This window comes from Sprattus sprattus, assembly GCF_963457725.1.
Source record: "Sprattus sprattus genome assembly, chromosome: 20".
In the NCBI taxonomy this organism is placed as follows: domain Eukaryota; kingdom Metazoa; phylum Chordata; class Actinopteri; order Clupeiformes; family Clupeidae; genus Sprattus; species Sprattus sprattus.
The window spans coordinates 21,787,295-21,807,294 of record NC_137918.1 but is presented as its reverse complement, the minus strand read 5'-3'; the positions used below and the strand labels follow the sequence as shown (position 1 = coordinate 21,807,294).

Sequence of the window (20,000 nt, the reverse complement as noted above, 5' to 3'; positions counted from 1 at the left end):
TTCACAAATGACAAATAATGTTCTCCATATAGTTCCTTGTGTACACTGTGGTGTATTTGATCCACAGTTATGGTAAAGGTGAAATGTATAAACTATAAAGGTAGATGTCTCTCTTGGCAGAAATATACTGCTTCGTCCCTGTAAGAAGTCCCACTTTTTTTCTCCCACACTTTATTGTTTTTTTTTATGTGTAGTTCTGACCAATTCAAAGGAGGTATTGTCAATAACTCAGCAAATCTACCTTATTCAGAAATATAAACAGGCACGACTGACTGCAGTGTGTTTTTATAGTTTCATGAAGGCACCCTGAGCTGTGTAAACGTGGGGGAAGGGGAATAAATCAGCAAAGCTACGGAACCTGCCAGAGTCTTTACCTGAAAATGGGCTCCACAGTCAAACACACACACACACACACACACACACACACAAACACACACACTCACAGCAGAGAGTAAACAAACTCATTCTTCTATAGGAACGGGCCTTCATCACAAGACCAGTTTATCAACCTCCTGTGAGCATTTCTCCATTGCACGTGTGTGTGTGTGTGTGTGTGTGTCCATTGGGATGTATGTATTTGTAGTCACACAAATGTAGTCAGCAGTGTAATCAGCGTTGGTGTGTTGGCTTGTTTATGAGTGTGTGCATGTACATGTGAATATTTTCGTATGGGTTGCATTGCATGTTTAGATGTCATACACATGTGTGTATTACTGCCTATGTCTACATGTGTACATTAATGTGTGGGTGAGTGTGTGCATGCATGTGTAGATACAGATGTATAGCTTGTAGGTGTGTTTTCATATACTAGCTTATTGGTATACTGTAGCTTGCATGCCATCTATGTATGTGTGTGTAGGTCTGCACATGTGTGTGCATCTGTATGTTATGGCGGTGCAAGTACTGTGTGTGTGTGTGTGAGTGAAGTCTCTGCTGGTCTGTGTGTGTGTGTGTGTGTGTAGTATCTGCTGGTCTGTGTGTGTGTGTAGTATCTGCTGGTCTCTGTGTGTGTGTAGTCTCTGCTGGTGTATGGTATGGCGGTGCGAGTACCTGAGCTCAGGTGCGAGGAGAGAGTGTCGGCGGAGCAAGGCTCTGGCCTGAGCGTTGTCCAGGTCGGTGGTGGCCTCTCCGTTGATGGCTACAATGCCGTCCCCAACACACAGACGCCCATCCTGACTGATGGAGCCCCCATCCACCACTGAGCGGATTATTATGCCTGAACCATCCTTTAAAGCACTCACTGTCATACCTGCCGAGCCAACACACACACACACACACACACACACACGGACACAAGCATGCACGCATGCACACACACACACACACACACAGACACACACATACAGACACACACACACACACACACACACACACACACACACACACACACACACACACACACACACACACACACACACACACTCAAGCATGCACGCGCACACACACACACACACACACCAATTCACCTGTTAACTACATGACGTCATAATGTCTTCACACACTTGCATCACATACACTCACAAACAAACACACGCTACCTTGATCCCTGCACTGATGCATCATGTTCTTGCTGGCATGCTTGCAGTCATGCACATAAACATGCACTGTGCTTGTACCGAGGGCCATTGAACCACACTATCTATTCAGCACAATTTGAAAAGGCTTTGCATTAAGAGCAAAGGGACATGCGAAACACACAAGAAGGCAGCCATGCACAGAAAGAATAACTATGGTCATACATAATTTGAGATTCATCAAAGTTATGTTTGTTTCAAATCATTTATTATGATTTCGGTATAATCAAGTGTTTTATTCCTTTGATACATTCAAATTACAATACCATCATAGTGTGTTACAATGCACCAACAAGAACAGGCTACAACACAGACAAACACTCAATGAGTTCAAGAAGAAAGAGCCACTGTTGAGCACTTAAGATTTCCACTCCACGCCAAAGAATGCAAAAATGACTGTCAAATCACAATTAAGAGCGCTAGTAATTTGATTTCCAGCCATTTGTTTTGTTATTCTTATTATTGATCTGTGCGGGGTGCTTTGTGACAATAAAAATGGTGAAAGTGGTGTCTTTTTTTAAATGTTCCAGAGAAACCAAAAGTGCTTCACATGTGGTTGCAGGGCAGAATTCAAACAAATAAACTGGTTGCTGAATACATGACTTTAGCCCAGTACTTTATTTATAAGTCCATGGAAATCATTTCAAGCAAGTTAGCAAGTAGCTAACCCTTACAATTTACAGTTTGAATTCCACCTTGACAGAATACAAAGTCACATTACAAAAGACAGATCATGCTATAGTTGACAATATCCAAGGCAAGAAAAAGATGGTCCACACACATCGTGCCACACAAATGATTGGCCTGTAAATTCTTCTTAGTCTCTTCCTTTGGTAGGGCTACTTTGGTTCAAGTAAATTCTATGCTCCCTACTGCATTATATAACTAAGCTATTTTCTCTTAAATCAATACACCATATCACTCGTTTTGAGGTAAAAGTGATTCTATGCCTTAAGGAAGACTGCCAGACGGTGGTTGCAAAAAAACCTAATGGATACTTTCCAGTGGTTGGAACTCACGAATTTTATGCAAAAGTCTTAAAACCTTATAATCTTATGACCTCCAATGGTAGGGTGCCAAAGTAGCCAGCCTCTGCCAGTATCAGTGATTCTATCCTTAACAGACCTTTCACACAAGAAATAAACAGGATAAACGCTCTGGTGTGAGTGACAGAAAGATTCTCTACGAGGTTATTAGACATGTTTGCATACTGAGAGTCCAAGACCTTTTGGAAGAAAGGGTGGGTTTGACCAAAACTATTTGTGAATGTTAAGGTGCCATGTCAAGGAAGTGACTGAGACTAGAATGTTCCTCTTACATTGTGAAAGACATGTGAATCTCGTGTCTTGTCAACTATTTTAGTCAACTGCAAGTACAGTAAATGTAATAATAGCCATAGCATAGCATAGGATAGCATAGCACTAACTGCATACGTTGAAAAGGTGGATTTCTAATGCTTCCTGCCTTCTAAAGATCTTGGTGCTCTACTGGTCCTCTGTTTCATGACACGTGGTTCTACGACATTTCCCACTGTATGCAACAAATGTGTGCAGCAGCATTCACTAGACCGCTAGCACAAAACTAGCTTTTAATGACTTCTAATATAAGCAATCCACATCTCACATAGCCCTAGTCTACTGAGGGTTGGACCCCAGTGTCCATGTGCCCAATGATCCCTCTCCTTCACTCAAAATGAGGCTGAGGGTTGTGTATTTGGTGAAGGTGACCGTAATGGCTTGCAGTGTCATCAGAAGATTGGTTTCAGCTGGCCAGTTGGTGTGGACGTCAGCTGTGTACTCTGTTCTGGAAAACTAGTCGCCACTGGCTGACTGGCTGCTAAGCTTGCACACTGACACAGCAGAGGAGCTCTTGGATTTCTTCCACTGGCAGAGCTAGAGCCGGCCGACGCAGCTCCCCTTCCTCTGACACTCCGTGTGCAGACAGGAGGCAAGAGGTAATCAGTGTCCAAGGCCAAGCTCAAGAGGTAGGCAAACAGGTACTATTGCAATGCCATGGAACTCTACATTTCTTATTATATCACTGTGAGTCAGAATGTATCACTGGATTGGAGGAAGCTCAGAACTTCTGTATTTCCTCAGTTGAGAAGAAACCATTTTGATGACCACATCCCCAGTTATATGCTCGTCAACCTTTATATTAGTTCTACACGTATACAAAAATAGCATTTTATAACTGGCCAAACTCTTACGCCTGGCAAAGAAGGTTTTGTGATTGTGCCTTACATGATTACCACGGGGCCTGTGATCTCATTGAAGAGATTTCAAAGCCATGTAATGAAAACTACTAGATCCAGTCCCAAAATGTGATTGGCCTTACATAACAAAAAGGCTGTGCTATATCCTCTGGTATGGGCACAACTATACTGCTACTACTACAGAAATAACCCACACGTCACAGACCGCTAGCCATAATCTGTTTCTTTGGCAACCACTCAATTTGGTCCTGTGGTGAGACACATTTCTGTAATTAGGTGGAAAAATTCAACAGGCTAAATGCTTACGTCCTCTCGGTAGTGAGCCTTATCAGTTCCAGTTTCTGTTTCTTGGCAACAATGGTAACAAATGACTAGCTGTTTTTCTTGAGTACTTTAGCTAGACAAAACTATAGAATGGGTGACAAAATATTTTTCGGTGAAAAACTAAGCTGCGTTGAACAATAATGTGGGTTTGACCAGACTAGACATGAGCAAGTTAACCAATGGCAAGCCAGGGAAATGTTAGAGAGCAAATATTACAGAAAAGCAAGCCAACTACAGGAGCAGACAGCTAAAAGACAGGACTGCTATGCCACCACTGATGAGAGTTGCAATGGCCCCACCAAGTCACAGGCATGTTCCAGAATGATCCGCAACCACTGGGTAAAGTATTAACTAGGTTTTAACAACCACTATTGGCCAGTCTCTGATGATGCAAAAGACAGCACTACAAATAAACACATGGTAACCTTCATGTTTCGAACATCATGAAAGAGATTGGGATTACAGAATAAGACCCGTATTGATTTAGGTACCATATACAATTAGAATGTATATATGCCATAAATATGTAAGCCAATTTAATTAAGGCCAAACTGAGAATATTTGAATGATTACCTCATATCAAACTCTGAAGTTTTATACATTATCTGTCATGGTAGTTTTTAGTATCAAACGTTTACACTGACAAATTAAAAAGCTTTACAAATATGACATTGACTTCATAGCATGTTATTAAATCTGATTTAAAAAGATCATTCCCCCGCCAATTACACTTTTCATATTCCAATCAATAAATAAACATTTACAACAGTTACAATTGCTCACACACACCTTCACTCACAAATGCACAAACTCACACATCACTGAGTGCCACCACACTAGCCAAGGTGGCCATGCTGACGACGTATACACACAGAGACACCAGCGCCATAAAGCACACCCATGACATACCAAGGCTAGTGTTGCCCCTGACAACGCTGATAGTCCTCTGAAAGCTGCTGCTGCGAGACGTGGCGGTGTAACGTCTGCCAGCCGTCGCCATGCCGCCCGGCTGACCTCTGACCTTCTCCTTCTGAGGGGGTGACTGTGGAGAAACAAACTGTCTAAGGTTACAACCAGAGTACCATGCATTAGGTACGTCACATACATGGGAATGTCAATGTTACTGGAAAGAGGGCTTAAAATAAACATAATCAAAAGGAAATGAACCCTCTAGTCCTATGATTAAAGAAACAACAGCTGATTAACCATTGTCATTAACAGGGCCTTGTTATAATTTTCAGCTGAGCCATTTTGGGACATTTTGACTATCGTAGTTAAGCTTAACATTAACTTTAATGTTATCCCGCGCCCTTTTCTGTGGCTTTCACCTCAGTCAAATGCAAAGTTATTTTAAATATAGTATAGTTGAATAACACTATGTTCTTGCAGAATGAATTTCCAGACGTTTTTCGCAAGCGTGTCAGAAGTTCTGGAATTCTCCGTCTCGACTAATAAATAAGGCAATGCATGCAAATAGATCAGGCTGTAGACATACTATCCAACTACCAATACTGCCCAAAACATTGACACACATCAAAAGTGCACAGTGGGCCAAACACAAACTATAACCGCAACTGGCCAGTGTGTTTCTATAAGCCGCGGTTATACCCTTGAGTTTGCTAACTCTCCTTTTACAGTAATAATGTATCATCTATAATGTATACATTCGACAGAAACAACACTTATGAGAATGTGTTCTTTGTATTAATGTCTTGGTGTAAATGGGACAATTTCATTGTAGTTACACCCTCATCCTCATCCTCACTTTCATTCTGTTCACTTTCATCTGAACAGAAACAGGAAAAAGATTCTTCAGGCTGTTGAACCTATACTAGAATGCAATGTGCAACTAGCAGCTCAATGAGAAGCTTTTACCACAAGATCTGGAGGTATCACAGAAATATGAACAACGATCGCTCCCACTGCAGGCACAAGACAGGCATGCAATTGCTAAAATACAAATAGTGATGTTAACATAAAAATTCTTAAGTTCTTGCCCTTGCATAACAAGGGAGTCTTAAAAAACGACCTTGTTTAGGCGATTCAAAAGAAAATGGAACCGTTCCAACCTCTTAGTAGAAATATCCCTCCACTGTAATTACAGTGACCTGTGGAGGGTTTAATTGCAGAACTTCAGGGTTAATGATGACTAATTGGAAAAGGTTGAAACAAAAGACTCCTCTGAGCCAAACTGACCATAAAGCAGAGTGCCACGACCTGCCACTGTTTAATGAAAGAAGTGGGAACAATATAACACAGCAGCGAAGAAGACTAGCCTACAGCACACAACTAAAACAACAGTAGCTAACAGTATGCCACAACAACAACATGAGAAATAGCCTATTGCCACATACTAGTGCAGCACAACACAACATATATCGCTCTCTCTCTCTCTCTCTCTCTCTTTCTCTCCTTTCTTCTCTCTCTCTATCTCTCTCCCACACACACACACACATACACACACAGCACATCATGTTTCTTGCTGGAGTTTGGTGCTAGGAGGAGAATAGTCATCAGATCCTGTGCTCTTGTGACCAGTCTAAAAAAAACCTGCACTTTCTCTTTCCACAAGTGGCCCACACTCTCTTCTCAAAGGAACTATTTCCAGACAGTTAACAGACACTACACCCAGGTCCATCGACCTTCAGATCTAACAAGAATAGAATTCAAGAACTAACAAATACACTTAAGGTTCTAAGACTCCTCAATCTCACTGGCATACTGCGCACACTCTCGTTACCTGGAGAACAACCAGCTCAACTGCTAGAGCTAACTTCATGTTTCAAGTTCCTGTAAAACAGTAGGCATCTTCACTTCTTTAACCAGTTCAGCTTCACTACTTACTAACCCTAACCCTTTAAAACAGTAGGCATCTTCACTACTTTACCCAGTTCAGCATCACTCCTTACATGCGGCTTGTTTAGAATAGATTACGTGTAAAAAGACGGCTTGTCTAGAATAGATTACGTGTAAAAAGACGGCTTGTCTAGAATAGATTACGTGTAAAAAGACGGCTTGTCTAGATTATGTGTAAAAAGAAAACAGCTTGATTGTACAGGGTTTGACAACAGCTCACCTTTGCTGTGGGACTCTGGCGCTCGCTCCCTGCGATGCTGTTGCTGATTAGGGACGACATGTGCCTGATGTCATTCTCTGTTTTGGTTCCTTGGGTCTCTCCGTCGGTCTCAGTCTCAGGTGGCAATTCCGGTGCGATAGATTCACTCTGTCGAAGAGGAAATAAACACAAACCCAACGGTTTCAATTCAAAGGTAATAACCAACGCTGAGCACAGGCCACAGAAGAGGCCGAAGGGGTGTCTGATGTGTTCTCAATAAAATCTTCAGGAGCCCCACTAGCACACACACTCACAGAGCGGTGGTATTGTGTTCAGTTTGAGTGGCATTAAAAATTCAAACTCGCCTGCAACCAGACACTTGGCTTGCCTGTTTCTAAGCCACGACACACAACAAAAAAGCCTGCAGACCAATAGGAGACCAGAGAGACATACACAAAACATACACACCAAATATAGAACCACTACACATAGTGATCCAGACAGAACCAATCTACTACCCAACTAACAATGCAGGCACGTATAGAGCACAGAAGACATCATAGACTCCAGAACAGTATTGGGGCACAATAACTATTTACCTATAATACATTGTAAACCAAATAAAAACCTTACAAATCTCACAGCTACCCGCTAAATAGCTTGACTACTGAAATATTCAAAGATGCAAATTACAGTATTCATATTACATTTACATTAAGGTACAAGGTATCATATTACATATACATTAAGGTATCAGAAATCTGTTCCACTTCAGAGTGTTTTGACTACAAACAACTAAATAATACTTCATCATGAGAAAACAGTAGTCACAGAATAAATAATCTCTATAAACAGGTTTGCTTAATTCTTGAGATTGGTGTGGCTGAAGTTGGGTTTTTTTGCAACGCAAACTGAATACACAAAAAGCCTTGTCACCAATGTCCTATTATTATACTATTGGTAAAGAGGAGTTGCTTCAGAGGGTATTTGTAAGAACATTAATTCCAAATGCTTAACTTACTGATAAAGGTTTGGCCACACCAATCTGTATTGTGCCGAGTGGAGTGGTCTTTAGGACCTGGACAGCATGCTCTAAGCCCGCATGGCGTAGGTCTGTGTCATTAACGAACATCAGCCTGTCGCCTGGTAACAACCGACCATCTCTCTCTGCCAGTCCACCAGGAACCAGCGAGCGAATCACAATCACTGTCTTTAGAGGGTCCTCTGGGTCCTAACAGAGCGGAAAAGAAGAAGGAAGGAAATTAGGAAAGAAAGATTGATTCTCTTATCACGTTACTTCAAAATTGACTGATATTAAAAGTCAGGCAAAAAGGTCACCCCAAAAGACTGTTTCCATTCAAATAGACAGCTGATTCAAGATTGAAGAAAGCTTTCTGTCCAAACATTATTTGGATGCTGAGCAGCCTGCATAACTGTGATACCACAATGCCAGCTTTCTGTATGGATCAAAGGGGGCAAAAGCTCCTTCTCTGAGATCTAACTAGGGTTAGCATTATAATATAATGTTGTGGAAGCCTTGGTTGTGGCAATGTGTTTGAGTAATTTACATTTACATTTAGTCATTGAGCAGACGCTTTTGTCCAAAGCGACGTACAAGGGAGAGAACAATCAAGCTAAGAGCAATAAAACCTGGTGGAACAATAAATACTGTTTTTTTTTTTTTTTTCAATAAATAGAAAACGACATAGAAAGAAAAAGAAGTGCGGGACTGTCACTGCTTAAGTGCAAGTTAAGTCAAGGTGCCAGTTAGGAAGGGAGGTGCTCTCTGAAGAGTTGGGCCTTGTAATGTATTAAATGCATTGCCTCAAGCACATGCCTGATAGTCCAAGATACTGAAGCCCAGGCCGGCCTCTCCCTTCAGCAGCTTGTACGTCTGGACGTCTGTCTCCCACATGGCCAGAGGGGAGCGCCCCTCAACCTTCCCAGAATCCTGTGCTTCCTTAGTGCTCACACTCACACAGTTTTGCTCGACCTGTGGAACAACAGAGAAGACCAGAGATGAGATGGCGGAATTCAAAAAATAAAACACCCGTCTCTAATAAAAGCTGGGGGGGGGGGGGAAAAGATCCTTTACTGTCATTACAACTGGAAGGCTATACAGTATATACCCTTAAAGGCACCCAGTGCAACTTTCGAGGCTTAAAAATAAACATTCAATTTCTAGTCTTTTGTACACGTAGTACGTTTCAATAACTCCATACCATTACATATCGACATTCAAGGAGCAAAGATGAGACGTCGTCGTGTGGTGAGAACTGATAGAAAATCGATAACAACAACAATCGCCGCCATTTTCTTTATTTTTTGTAGCCTACAATAAATACAGCAGGATTCCAGTCAATGGAAAAATGGCCTCTCCCCACCGGCGATTGTTGTTGTTTACGATTTTCTATCAGTTCTCACCACACAACGACGTCTCATCTTTGCTCCTTGAATGACGATATGTAATGGTATGGAGTTATTGAAACTTACTACATGTAAAAAAGACTAGAAATTGAATGTTTATTTTTCATTGAATGTTTGCATAAAGTTGCACTGGGTGCCTTTAACTAGCCCTCAGTTTAACAACCTAATTTAATGGACACTGTTTATCCTGGACAAAGCTAAAAACCTAACCTAAAATGAAAGTGTAAACTTTGAATCATCATCCCTTGGCTATGAACATTCTAGCATAAAATTAGCTTCTGGCAGATAAATACCATGAACTAAAAAACACCATATAATATAAATTATAAGTTGGCTAGCTGGTTTCCCCACTGTGCTTGTTTCCTCACCTTTAGTAAGGTCCCATGATAACATTTAGGCCATGTGCCATTTATCATTATTCTCCAATACAGACTGTTAAAGTCATTAAAGATAATAAACACCGGTGAGATTTGGGTAAGGGGGCAGGGGACTAGAGAGAGAGAGAGGCGACGGGAGGAGGGAGGGGAACAACAATCGAAAAGGTTATTGGTACTACTCTCATTGTGTAAGTGATACAGAAAACATGAGGATACCATTTCATTGAACTCATTGAGAAGTTCTTTCAGGGAGAGCTGTAGATCTTCCTCCTCATCTTCCTCACTATGGTGTGGGGGCGGTACAGGGCGTGAGCACACCAGACACACCTGGAGCGGGAGCTCCTTCAGGAGGCTCACTACCTCCTTATGCGTCTCGCCCACCAGAGGGATGCCGTTCACCTAATGTTTGGACACAACAAAGACTAGACAGGTCAACCATGACTGATTCGAAACAATTCTGATGTACAGATGTGGACAAAATTGTTGGTACCCTTCCGGTAAAGGCAGAAAAAGCCACAATGGTTACTGAAATAAATTCAAATTTACTGAAAATTAACTAATGAAAATCAGACATTGTTTTTGAATTGTGGTTCAACAGAATCATTTTTATTTTTAATTTTGTTTTACTTATTAAACTAGCCTGGACAAAAATGATGGTACCCCTGGAAAAGGTTGAAAATAATTTGACCATAGGGACATCTAATTAGCATAACAGGTGTCTTCAAAATTGTAATCAGTCAGTCTACCTATTTAAAGGGTGAAAAGTAGTCACTGTGGTGTTTGGCATCATGGTGTGTACCACACTGAACATGAACCACAGAAAGCTAAGGACAGAGTTGCCTCAGGAGATTAGAAAGAAAATTATAGACAAGTATGTTAAAGGTAAAGGCTATAAGACCATCTCCAAGCAGCTTGATATTCCTGTGACTACAGTAGCACATATTATTCAGAAGTATAAGGTCCAGGGGACTGTAGCCAACCTCCCTGGACGTGACCGCAAGAGGAAAACGTATGACAATTTGAAGAGACGGATAATCGTATGGTAACCAAAGAGCCCAGAACAACTTCCAAAGTGATTAGAGGTGACCTCAAAGGTCAAGGTACATCAGTGTCAGATCACACCGTCCGTCGCTGTTTGAGCCAAAGTCGACCGAGGAGGACACCACCGTTGAAAGCAAATCATATACAAGCGAGACTGGAATTTGCCAAAATGCATATTGACAAGCCACATGGGCTTCTGGGAGAATGTCCTTTGGACAGACGAGACAAAACTGGAGCTTGTCAGTTTCAAGTTATTTCAGTGGCCATTGTGTTTTTTTTTTTTTTTTTTAACCGAAGGGTACCAACAATTTTGTCCACGTCTGTAACTGAATGAATGCTTACAAAATAGAGTTGCTACAGTCCAGTCCACTGTGAATAAACTTTTCAGTAATGACAAGCCAGTAGGTGCTAGCAACGCAAAACGCACTGCTTTATACGTCAAACAACACATCCAGACAACCATACAGAGAGTCAGCTAAGGTCACTGGAAGAGCTGAGCTAATAAGTAGGCCTCAGTGCCTGACACAATACATGGCAGGGATTTCACAGTCTAAATCTGGATTAGGGAATACTAGACGGAACCCATCTGGATTATGTCAATCAAACTTCTCAAATGGTAATTGCTATGCAAACCTTACTGGTACAGGTAAATGTCTCTGCAGTATACAAAAAAGAACATATCTGCGTTATACAGTGCTTCGATGAAACACCTCTAAATTATCATGTCCACTCAATTTATTGTTAAAATGAGAAAAGTGGGGGTATGTATCACTGGGTAAGATAATTGAATTAGCCCATCTCAGTATGTTGGTCAGTTCTTGCTGCTGAAACTACTCGAGACCTCAGTCAGCAATATTCTCACTAGTTGCACTGAGTACTGTGGACTGAGGATATTGTTGGCTGCAAGTAAGTTGGCTGCGAGTAAGCCTGCTTATACAACTTACCACAGACATCTATTTTTACTACCTACCATATAATGTGTTTTATATGTGGATCTGATTTTCTGCTGAATACTTGGTTTATACTTGGACAGGGATATTAAGATGTTACAGGAAACACCCCTGTGGCTGTCCCTATTTGTTTATAAATATAAGTAAACGTGCTTCATAAGAACCTTTATTTTAAAAGCCTGTGTGATTAGTAATGTATTGTGATTTGTTAATACAAAATTACATCTTGACACTGCATATTTCAAAATCTTGTAGTCTTGAAGGCAACATTTGCATTACGTTTAACGTGTTATTAAATGCTTAGACAGAATATATTACCGCCTCACTTTTGTGCAGTGCTGTGTTGGACATACGAGTTACTAAGAGCACAGACTGTGAGCACAGACAGGGAAAATCTGTGTAACTACTTGTGTTACTAACTTGATTGAATAAAGTAACTTTGCACCAATGATTCCAAGACTAACTGCCCAGGAGAAGTCTAACGAGAAGACTGTGAGATTAGATTTTTGCACTCTGCTTTGGTAGTCAGTTTGTCGGTCTGCTTTTTGGTCTTAATCATGTGTCAGACTGTGACGTAGTGGTGTTAATCATGTGTAAAACTGTGACGTAGTGGTGTTAATCATGTGTGTGACGTAATGGTCTGAATCATGTGTAAGACTGTGACGGAGTGATGTGAATCATGTATAAGACTGTAAGACTGTGACGTAGTGGCGTTCCCCACCTCCAGCAGCTCGTCCCCTGGCTGGATGCGTCTGCTCTGGCCCACGGGCCCCTCGCGCAGCATGGAGCAGATGTAGTGGTGGCCCTCACGAGCCTCCAGACTCACCCCCAGACTGCTGCACTCAGAGAACTTCTGCACCTGCACCACCTGTGTACAACAAACACACAAGTGAGCAGAAAAGAGGACACACATACGCACACCTACACACATACATAGAGACACACACACACACACACACACACACACACACACACACACACACACAAACACAGACACACACAAACACACACACACATACGCACACCTACACACATACATACAAACACACACACACATACGCACACCTACACACATACATACAAACACACACACACACCATTGCTGTAAAACAGGATCGATAAAATGATAATCTAAGAGCTCGATTGACTAGCTCTGAGACTGTGAGCGAAGTTTACATACCTTTATTTCATACTGGTCCCCAACCTTGTTCTGCCATCTATTTCTCAGTTGCACTACTTCAGCCTCTGTGAGCGTCACTCCTAATAAAACACACATCAGTTCTTCGCACAGTACATATTTCCATTGAGAAACACACACTGAGAGTTTAACTCAACCCACTAATAAACAGTATATGGATATGCCATGGACCATATAATTATTACACTCTATAGAGTGGCAATTATACACGCTATTATACCCAGTAGTCGCTTGATTAGAGCATTTAACGTACACAAATTACAAATGACGCTAATTCTAATTCACTGAAAGTGCTGTGTGACTCACCTCTTTCCATGGAGCTGCTTCTATTGATCATGGCAGCTCTGTCTTTCAAACTTAAACAGTGTTTTTGCATCTTCTCATCTGTCAGGAGAAAGAGAAGCGAGTGATTGGCTGGGTTTCTAATATGCATGCGTATGGGTCCAAGAGTATAAAGGAAAGAGCAGGGTGTGATTGGCTGGGTTCTAATATGCATGCTTACAGGTCCAAGAGTATAAAGGAAAGAGCAGGGAGTGATTGGCTGGGTCCTAATATGCATGCGTATGGGTCCAAGAGTATAAAGGAAAGAGCTGTGAGCTGTACCATGGTCGACGCTGAAGCTGATTTTGCGGTTTTGGTCTTTGGCCTTTGCGTTGCGCGGGGGTTTGGGGATGGCTGGGAGGGGTGGCGCTGGTGCTGGTGCTGGTGCTGTCTGGGGCGAGGAGCCTCTCCGAAGCATCCTCATGCTGACCGTCTGGCCCGTCTGTCGGAGCAGCAGCATGGCCTGCTGTTCACTGCAGCCATGCAACCGCTGCCCGTCCACCTAAACACATCCACACACTTTTACATTCTCCTTATTTGGCAATGCAGACAGCAGGATATATTTTTTTTACCTGTGCAATATAGTTTTTAAAAATCACTCATCACACTCGAGGGATTATGCATCATTTCCAACATTTTTGGTGTACAGTATACTCCTTGGTACTCTATTCTTCATGCTATGTTACCAGCTAGTGTTGATAATATTCTTGAATTCATTTTGATGGTACATGGTCATGAATATATATATATGAATATATATTAGACCACAGCAAATCTGTGGTCAGGGGTATGGAACTTAGCAGAAACCCTTGCAGATAAGCAAGAACAACTGTCTCACTTTAAGTAATGTCTCCAAAATACTGTACATAAGACAGCTAGTTTTTAGGAGTGTCTGTGGTGCTGTTGCGGGTATTTGGCTGTTGCTTTTAGCTTGTTAGCTTGCTAGTTTTAGGCAAAAAAGCCACTGCCACTTTAATGGTACTTCTACAGTCCACTGTATAAAGAAAGATTCCTTTGGATTATTTTAATTCATTGAGATGGAACACACAAGGGCACTGTACTGTCAATAGAGTACCAATGAGTATACTACACAAGGGCACTGTACTGTCAATAGAGTACCAATGAGTATACTACACAAGGGCACTGTACTGTCAATAGAGTACCAATGAGTATACTACACAAGGGCACTGTACTGTCAATAGAGTACCAATGAGTATACTACACAAGGGCACTGTACTGTCAATAGAGTACCAATGAGTATACTACACAAGGGCACTGTACTGTCAATAGAGTACCAATGAGTATACTACACAAGGGCACTGTACTGTCAATAGAGTACCAATGAGTATACTACACAAGGGCACTGTACTGTCAATAGAGTACCATTGAGTATACTACACAGGGGCACTGTACTGTCAATAGAGTACCAATGAGTATACTACACAAGGGCACTGTAATGTCAAATGAAAAAATAATAAATAGACACGCATAGACATGTGTAGACACAAATGTGATAGAACTCACAGATAAGATGTGGTCTCCAATGTGCATCTGGCCATACTGGTCGACTGCACTCCCCTTCTCTATGCTCTTCACAACAATGCCACTGGAGTCTGCCACACAAGGAGGAACACGTCAGCATGTCAAGACCACTGCAGTAGCAGTCGGACACAGTGACAATCACATAAGCAGGCAACTGAAGCAGACCTGAGCCAGGGGATACTGAGGATTTGGCCACAGAGATGCCCAGGCCGCGTGCGTTTTTAGTCAACCACACATCATAGGTTCTATCCTTCTCGGGTTCAGAGTACTGCAAAAGAAAGCACAACACGTCAGTCAACATGGAGATTACTGGCAGAGCTGCTTCAGTGGAACAGTAATTGTGTTTGCCAGACAAAGCTTGGCAAAGCTGCTGAAGCCATCACATCCCTGTTCTCTGCCCTGACATTGCCAGACTTAGACATTTCCCTATTTATTCCTCCTCTAGTGTGTTTGTCTGAAATAGCAGCTGGTATCGCGGGTGTGTACTTGCCTCCAGATCTAGGGTGCACACTTGTAGTCTTTGGAAGGTGTGCTACCACGACATTGGTGCAAGTATACCTCATTCACATCTCATTCTGTGCTCATAAGCAAGGCACTTTAGGCTATTTAAATAGTAATAATAGTAATAGTAATAATAGTAGAACTACACTACGTATTAAAGGTGCCGTCTTTAATCCACACTTTTCATAGAATTCAGCTTAATTCTCATCAGATTCCTCTAGCTCCGTTCCTGGTTCTGTGATTGGGCAACCTAGAAAGTGAGTAGGACCAAACCATAGACTACTCAAACCATAGACTACTCAAACCATAGACTACTCAAACAAGTCAACATGTTTCTTCAGGAGAACGAAAGTGAGGGGTGTAATTTGATTGATTATTGAGCTCATTAACGTGGACCAGAGTCAAGGACATTACCTGTAACTAAACAGAAACACATGTTGAGCATTTACATACATGACATATGTGGCCATGTGGTCTTTCCATCTGTTTTTCACATACTTGCTTCACACACACACACACACACACACACACACACACACACACACACACACACACACACACACAGTCACACACACACACACACACACACACACACACACACAAACAAGACAGGATCAGTACTCTCTAACGTTGTGCACCTGGGCTGGTCTCGTCTGTCGTTGCTGGGTAACGGGGTGAGACAGGTCGTTGCCCGCGGTGTCTCTGGCGATGAGAAGTCTGACCCTTGCGCTGGTCTGCTTGAGCACCTGTGCCACCTGCTCGCTGCCCATCCCTGCCAGGTCAGTGTCGCCAATCCGCAGGATCAGGTCACCACTGCGCAGACGCTTATCCTGCACACAGCACAGCGCGACTGAGTCCCTGCCAAACAGCTGATCTGGAATCAGGCTCCTCTGGCTTTGTGTTAATATTATATCAAGACTGAGCAAAGATCAATACACCCCTTCTCTACAACCCAGAGGCACTTTTCTGGAAGGTTTTACAATTGACCACTTCAAAACAGTCAAGTGCTTGTGAGTTCAACACCCCAGCCCACCCCCAGCAGATATGTTACTTTCGTCCATAGCCTCCCACAAAATGACACAAAATAACAGGATCTCAGGGCTCCAGATTCTATCATACAATTACAGAAACAGAACTCCAAATCAAAGGGGATGTTACATCCTGACACGATCAGATGCCCGCGGCTACCAGAGCAAATCCTCTCGACACCCATGAGCACAGTATCATGGAGTACAGCAACACCAGAGAATACAGCTAAGCCTGATCGCCTTGCATCTCCTGGAAGCAAATTCAATTCAATTCAATTGGCTTTTTTGGCATGAATGTGCGATACACAGTTGCCAAAGCACTTAAACAATAACAACAATAATAATTATAATAAAATAATTTAGGCTCTGGGCTCTGTTAAGCGCATAGAGGCAATTGTATTGTTATGGCGCTATACAAATAAAATTGAATTGAATTGAATTAAAAACAACAATACAAATAATAATGGTAATACATTATAAGCATATTACAATTACAACAACCACGAGACAACAGTATTAAGGAACTGTCTCAGGACTGCCGGCCAGCGGTCACCATGGGGTCACAATCAAGAAAGTATAACTTATTCAAATGTGACAGTATCTTACAGTTTTTGGATGCCCGTCTCATTTTTAAAATATTACATGGGCTGGCACCTCCACCATTGAATTAGTTTATAAAGCTGAAGGATGGCAATGGCTTGGCAACTAGGGCAGTCACCAGGGGAGACTGTGTTATACATTATAGACACAGTACGTTTGGACAGACAGTCTTCTCAGCACGCTCCTCTAATTACTGGAATACCCTCCCTACTGATGTGAGGGAGTGCGCCAGTATTTCATTGCTCAAAAACCAACTTAAGAAATGAATAAAAAATAACCAAACCTGCAACCATAATTAGGCCACTGCATTACTCACATTGTAACTTCTTTTTATGTCTAACACTTTGTCTGTCTGTTTTTTACAATTTGTTATCTTAACTGCACTGTTTTGTCAAACTGTTGCTTATCTTTTTTATTATTATTATTTCTTTCGATTATATATTTTTTTATTATTATTTCTTTCTTTTATTTCCGTATCTCTCTGTCATGCCCTGCCAAGCGACAACGGATGAAAACTAGCTAGCCTAGCTAATTCCGCTGCATTAACATTTTTCTGGGATATGTTTTTCAATGTACACTGTCCCTTTTCACATAAACGCATACACAAGAATCCTCATTTGTGTTGAATCTATGGCTGCCCATACAACAATGCAGGATTGTTTCAACGTGTTTCACAAGGCTAAACTGTCAGTGCAGATTGCAAGTAACAGCAAAGATACAAGACATTTGCAGTAAAATTACTTAATTAATGTTACTCTAAAATGATCCTAAACTCATTTGAAATACAAATGCATTGGATCCTTGCTTAGTCCAGTCAATGTATGAAAATGGATGGATTTCAAAAACTGTTTTCTAGCAATACTTACTAACACATAATTTGATGAGCTAACTTGCCCCGTTGTAAATAGTTTTACCTTGTTACCTTTTGTACTTTGTTGGTAAAAAACAACAACAGCTGTATTCTGCCTAATGTGCATTTCGTGTGGTGAATGAATGTGGACTATACTTCATGACACCATAACTAAATGTATAAGTTACAGTGTAAGTTACCCTGTCAGCTGGTCCGCCGGGGATGATGGTTTTGACCATGGTGCCTGCACTCTCGCTCGCCACTATCCCAAAGCCAAGGCCCGTCCCATCGTTCTCCAACTCTATGGCCTGGATATACCCCAACTGAGACATTGAGGCAGAGAGAGGATGAACAGGGGGAGTGTCTTTCATTATATACTCAAACATTCACATGAGCATTGTGCCTTTTTAGACTGAAACTCATTTCAATGTTATCCTAATAATACTATAGTTTAACTAAATGTTTTTCTTTAGTTTTTCTGTATCAAAATGTAACCACATGGTAACAACATGTTTGTGTTCTCAATGTTATTCTAATAATACTATATTTGTTTAACTCAAAGTTTTTCTGTAGTTTTTCTGTATCAAAATGTAACCACATGGTAACAACGTGTTTGTGTTCTCAATGTTATTCTAATAATACTATATTTGTTTAACTCAAAGTTTTTCTGTAGTTTTTCTGTATCAAAATGTAACCACATGGTAACAACATGTTTGTGTGCTAAAGGAACAGCTGTTGAAGATGCCGTACACTGTTGAGTTCAGTGAGTTTAGAGAGGTCCTTGGGCAGGGAGATGGTTCTGCTCATCTGTGGGGTGGACAGCTGAGGGATGGGTCCTCTGGCAATGGTCAGCTTGACCTTGTCAGTGGCATTCTGCAGGACTTTCACTGCTTGCTCCTGGGACACTGTGGAGTCAAAGAGCTGCCTGTCCACTGCCAGGATCTGATCGGCCTGCCTTAGGCGACCATCCCTGGGAGAGAGAGAGAGGGAGAAGGAGAGTTAGTGTTTCTTAATATTGCATTTCATGAATCTTGCTTTCTTTTAACCATCTAGAATAATCTAATTGGCTCTACATCGATAATTACCAGCCCATTTAACCATTCATTGGCAAAATGTAATTCTTAATCAACTAATCGCATTCTTAATGTCAGATGGGTATTTTGATGATTTTCAGTCAGACTTGCGTGCTTATCCAAGCACTGAAACAGCACTTGGGCATATGCCAGGGTTTCGATTCAGGCAAAGACATCAGTCCCAGTGTTTTTGGACTTTGGTGCAACCTTTGATCTTTGATCCCGGTGATCACAACATATGACTCCACAGACTGGAGCAGAGGGTTACATTTTAGGTCCAGTTATCCAGTGGCTCACATCATAACTTTACTAACAAGACAGGAGCCTCTTGAAAGCCAGTGGAAACTATACCTCTACACCAACATCCTTGACCTGAGTTGAGACCAATTATATGCCTTTATTAGGTTATTATTCAACCTTTATCTGCTCCCGCTCGGACAAATCATTAGAGATAATAAGATTCCTTATTATTTGACACCCAAATGTAACTAGCCAATGACCAAATTAACACTCGATGTCTCAAACTTTCCTTCAGCTGAATAAGAACAAAACTGGGATAATCGCATTTAGGAAAGGCCAGGAGACACTCAGTTTTGCAACTCTCCTTGACATAAAAGGACTTGAAGTGAAGCCTTGGTTTCATTCTCAGTTTTAACAACCATATGAAAGCAATAACTAAATCACCTTTTTGTCTCAAAACAAACCTAAACTTAAAGGCCTGATGTCAAAACATGATTTAGAAAAACTAATCCAGGTGTTTATTCTTAGCAGGGTTGACTATCGTAATGATACTTTTCTTCTTAAATCCTAAAGCTGGTTTCCTGTAAGCAGAGGTCTAACTAGGATGTCATTTTTGGATTATTTGGGTGGGCAACAACAAAAACGACACCTAGCAACGCCTAGACATGCTAGCGACGCCTAGAC

The 20,000-nt window shown here is 41.5% G+C and overlaps 1 protein-coding gene across 1 annotated transcript in view; it reads right to left on the bottom strand.

Moving 5' to 3' along the window:
• The window catches only part of LOC308381659 (multiple PDZ domain protein), a gene marked incomplete at both ends in the record, with an annotated part of 38,035 nt that overhangs the window by 13,776 nt on the left and 4,259 nt on the right, over nt 1-20,000 (bottom strand). The window contains 14 exons of the mRNA XM_080859246.1: nt 1,051-1,249; nt 5,023-5,155; nt 7,190-7,336; nt 8,190-8,399; nt 9,006-9,161; nt 10,189-10,371; nt 12,685-12,831; nt 13,144-13,223; nt 13,765-13,984; nt 15,007-15,095; nt 15,190-15,292; nt 16,164-16,355; nt 18,204-18,326; nt 18,754-18,973. Of these exons, the coding sequence (XP_080715372.1) occupies nt 1,051-1,249; nt 5,023-5,155; nt 7,190-7,336; nt 8,190-8,399; nt 9,006-9,161; nt 10,189-10,371; nt 12,685-12,831; nt 13,144-13,223; nt 13,765-13,984; nt 15,007-15,095; nt 15,190-15,292; nt 16,164-16,355; nt 18,204-18,326; nt 18,754-18,973 (2,202 nt within the window). The remainder of the gene's footprint in view (nt 1-1,050; nt 1,250-5,022; nt 5,156-7,189; nt 7,337-8,189; nt 8,400-9,005; nt 9,162-10,188; nt 10,372-12,684; nt 12,832-13,143; nt 13,224-13,764; nt 13,985-15,006; nt 15,096-15,189; nt 15,293-16,163; nt 16,356-18,203; nt 18,327-18,753; nt 18,974-20,000) is intronic.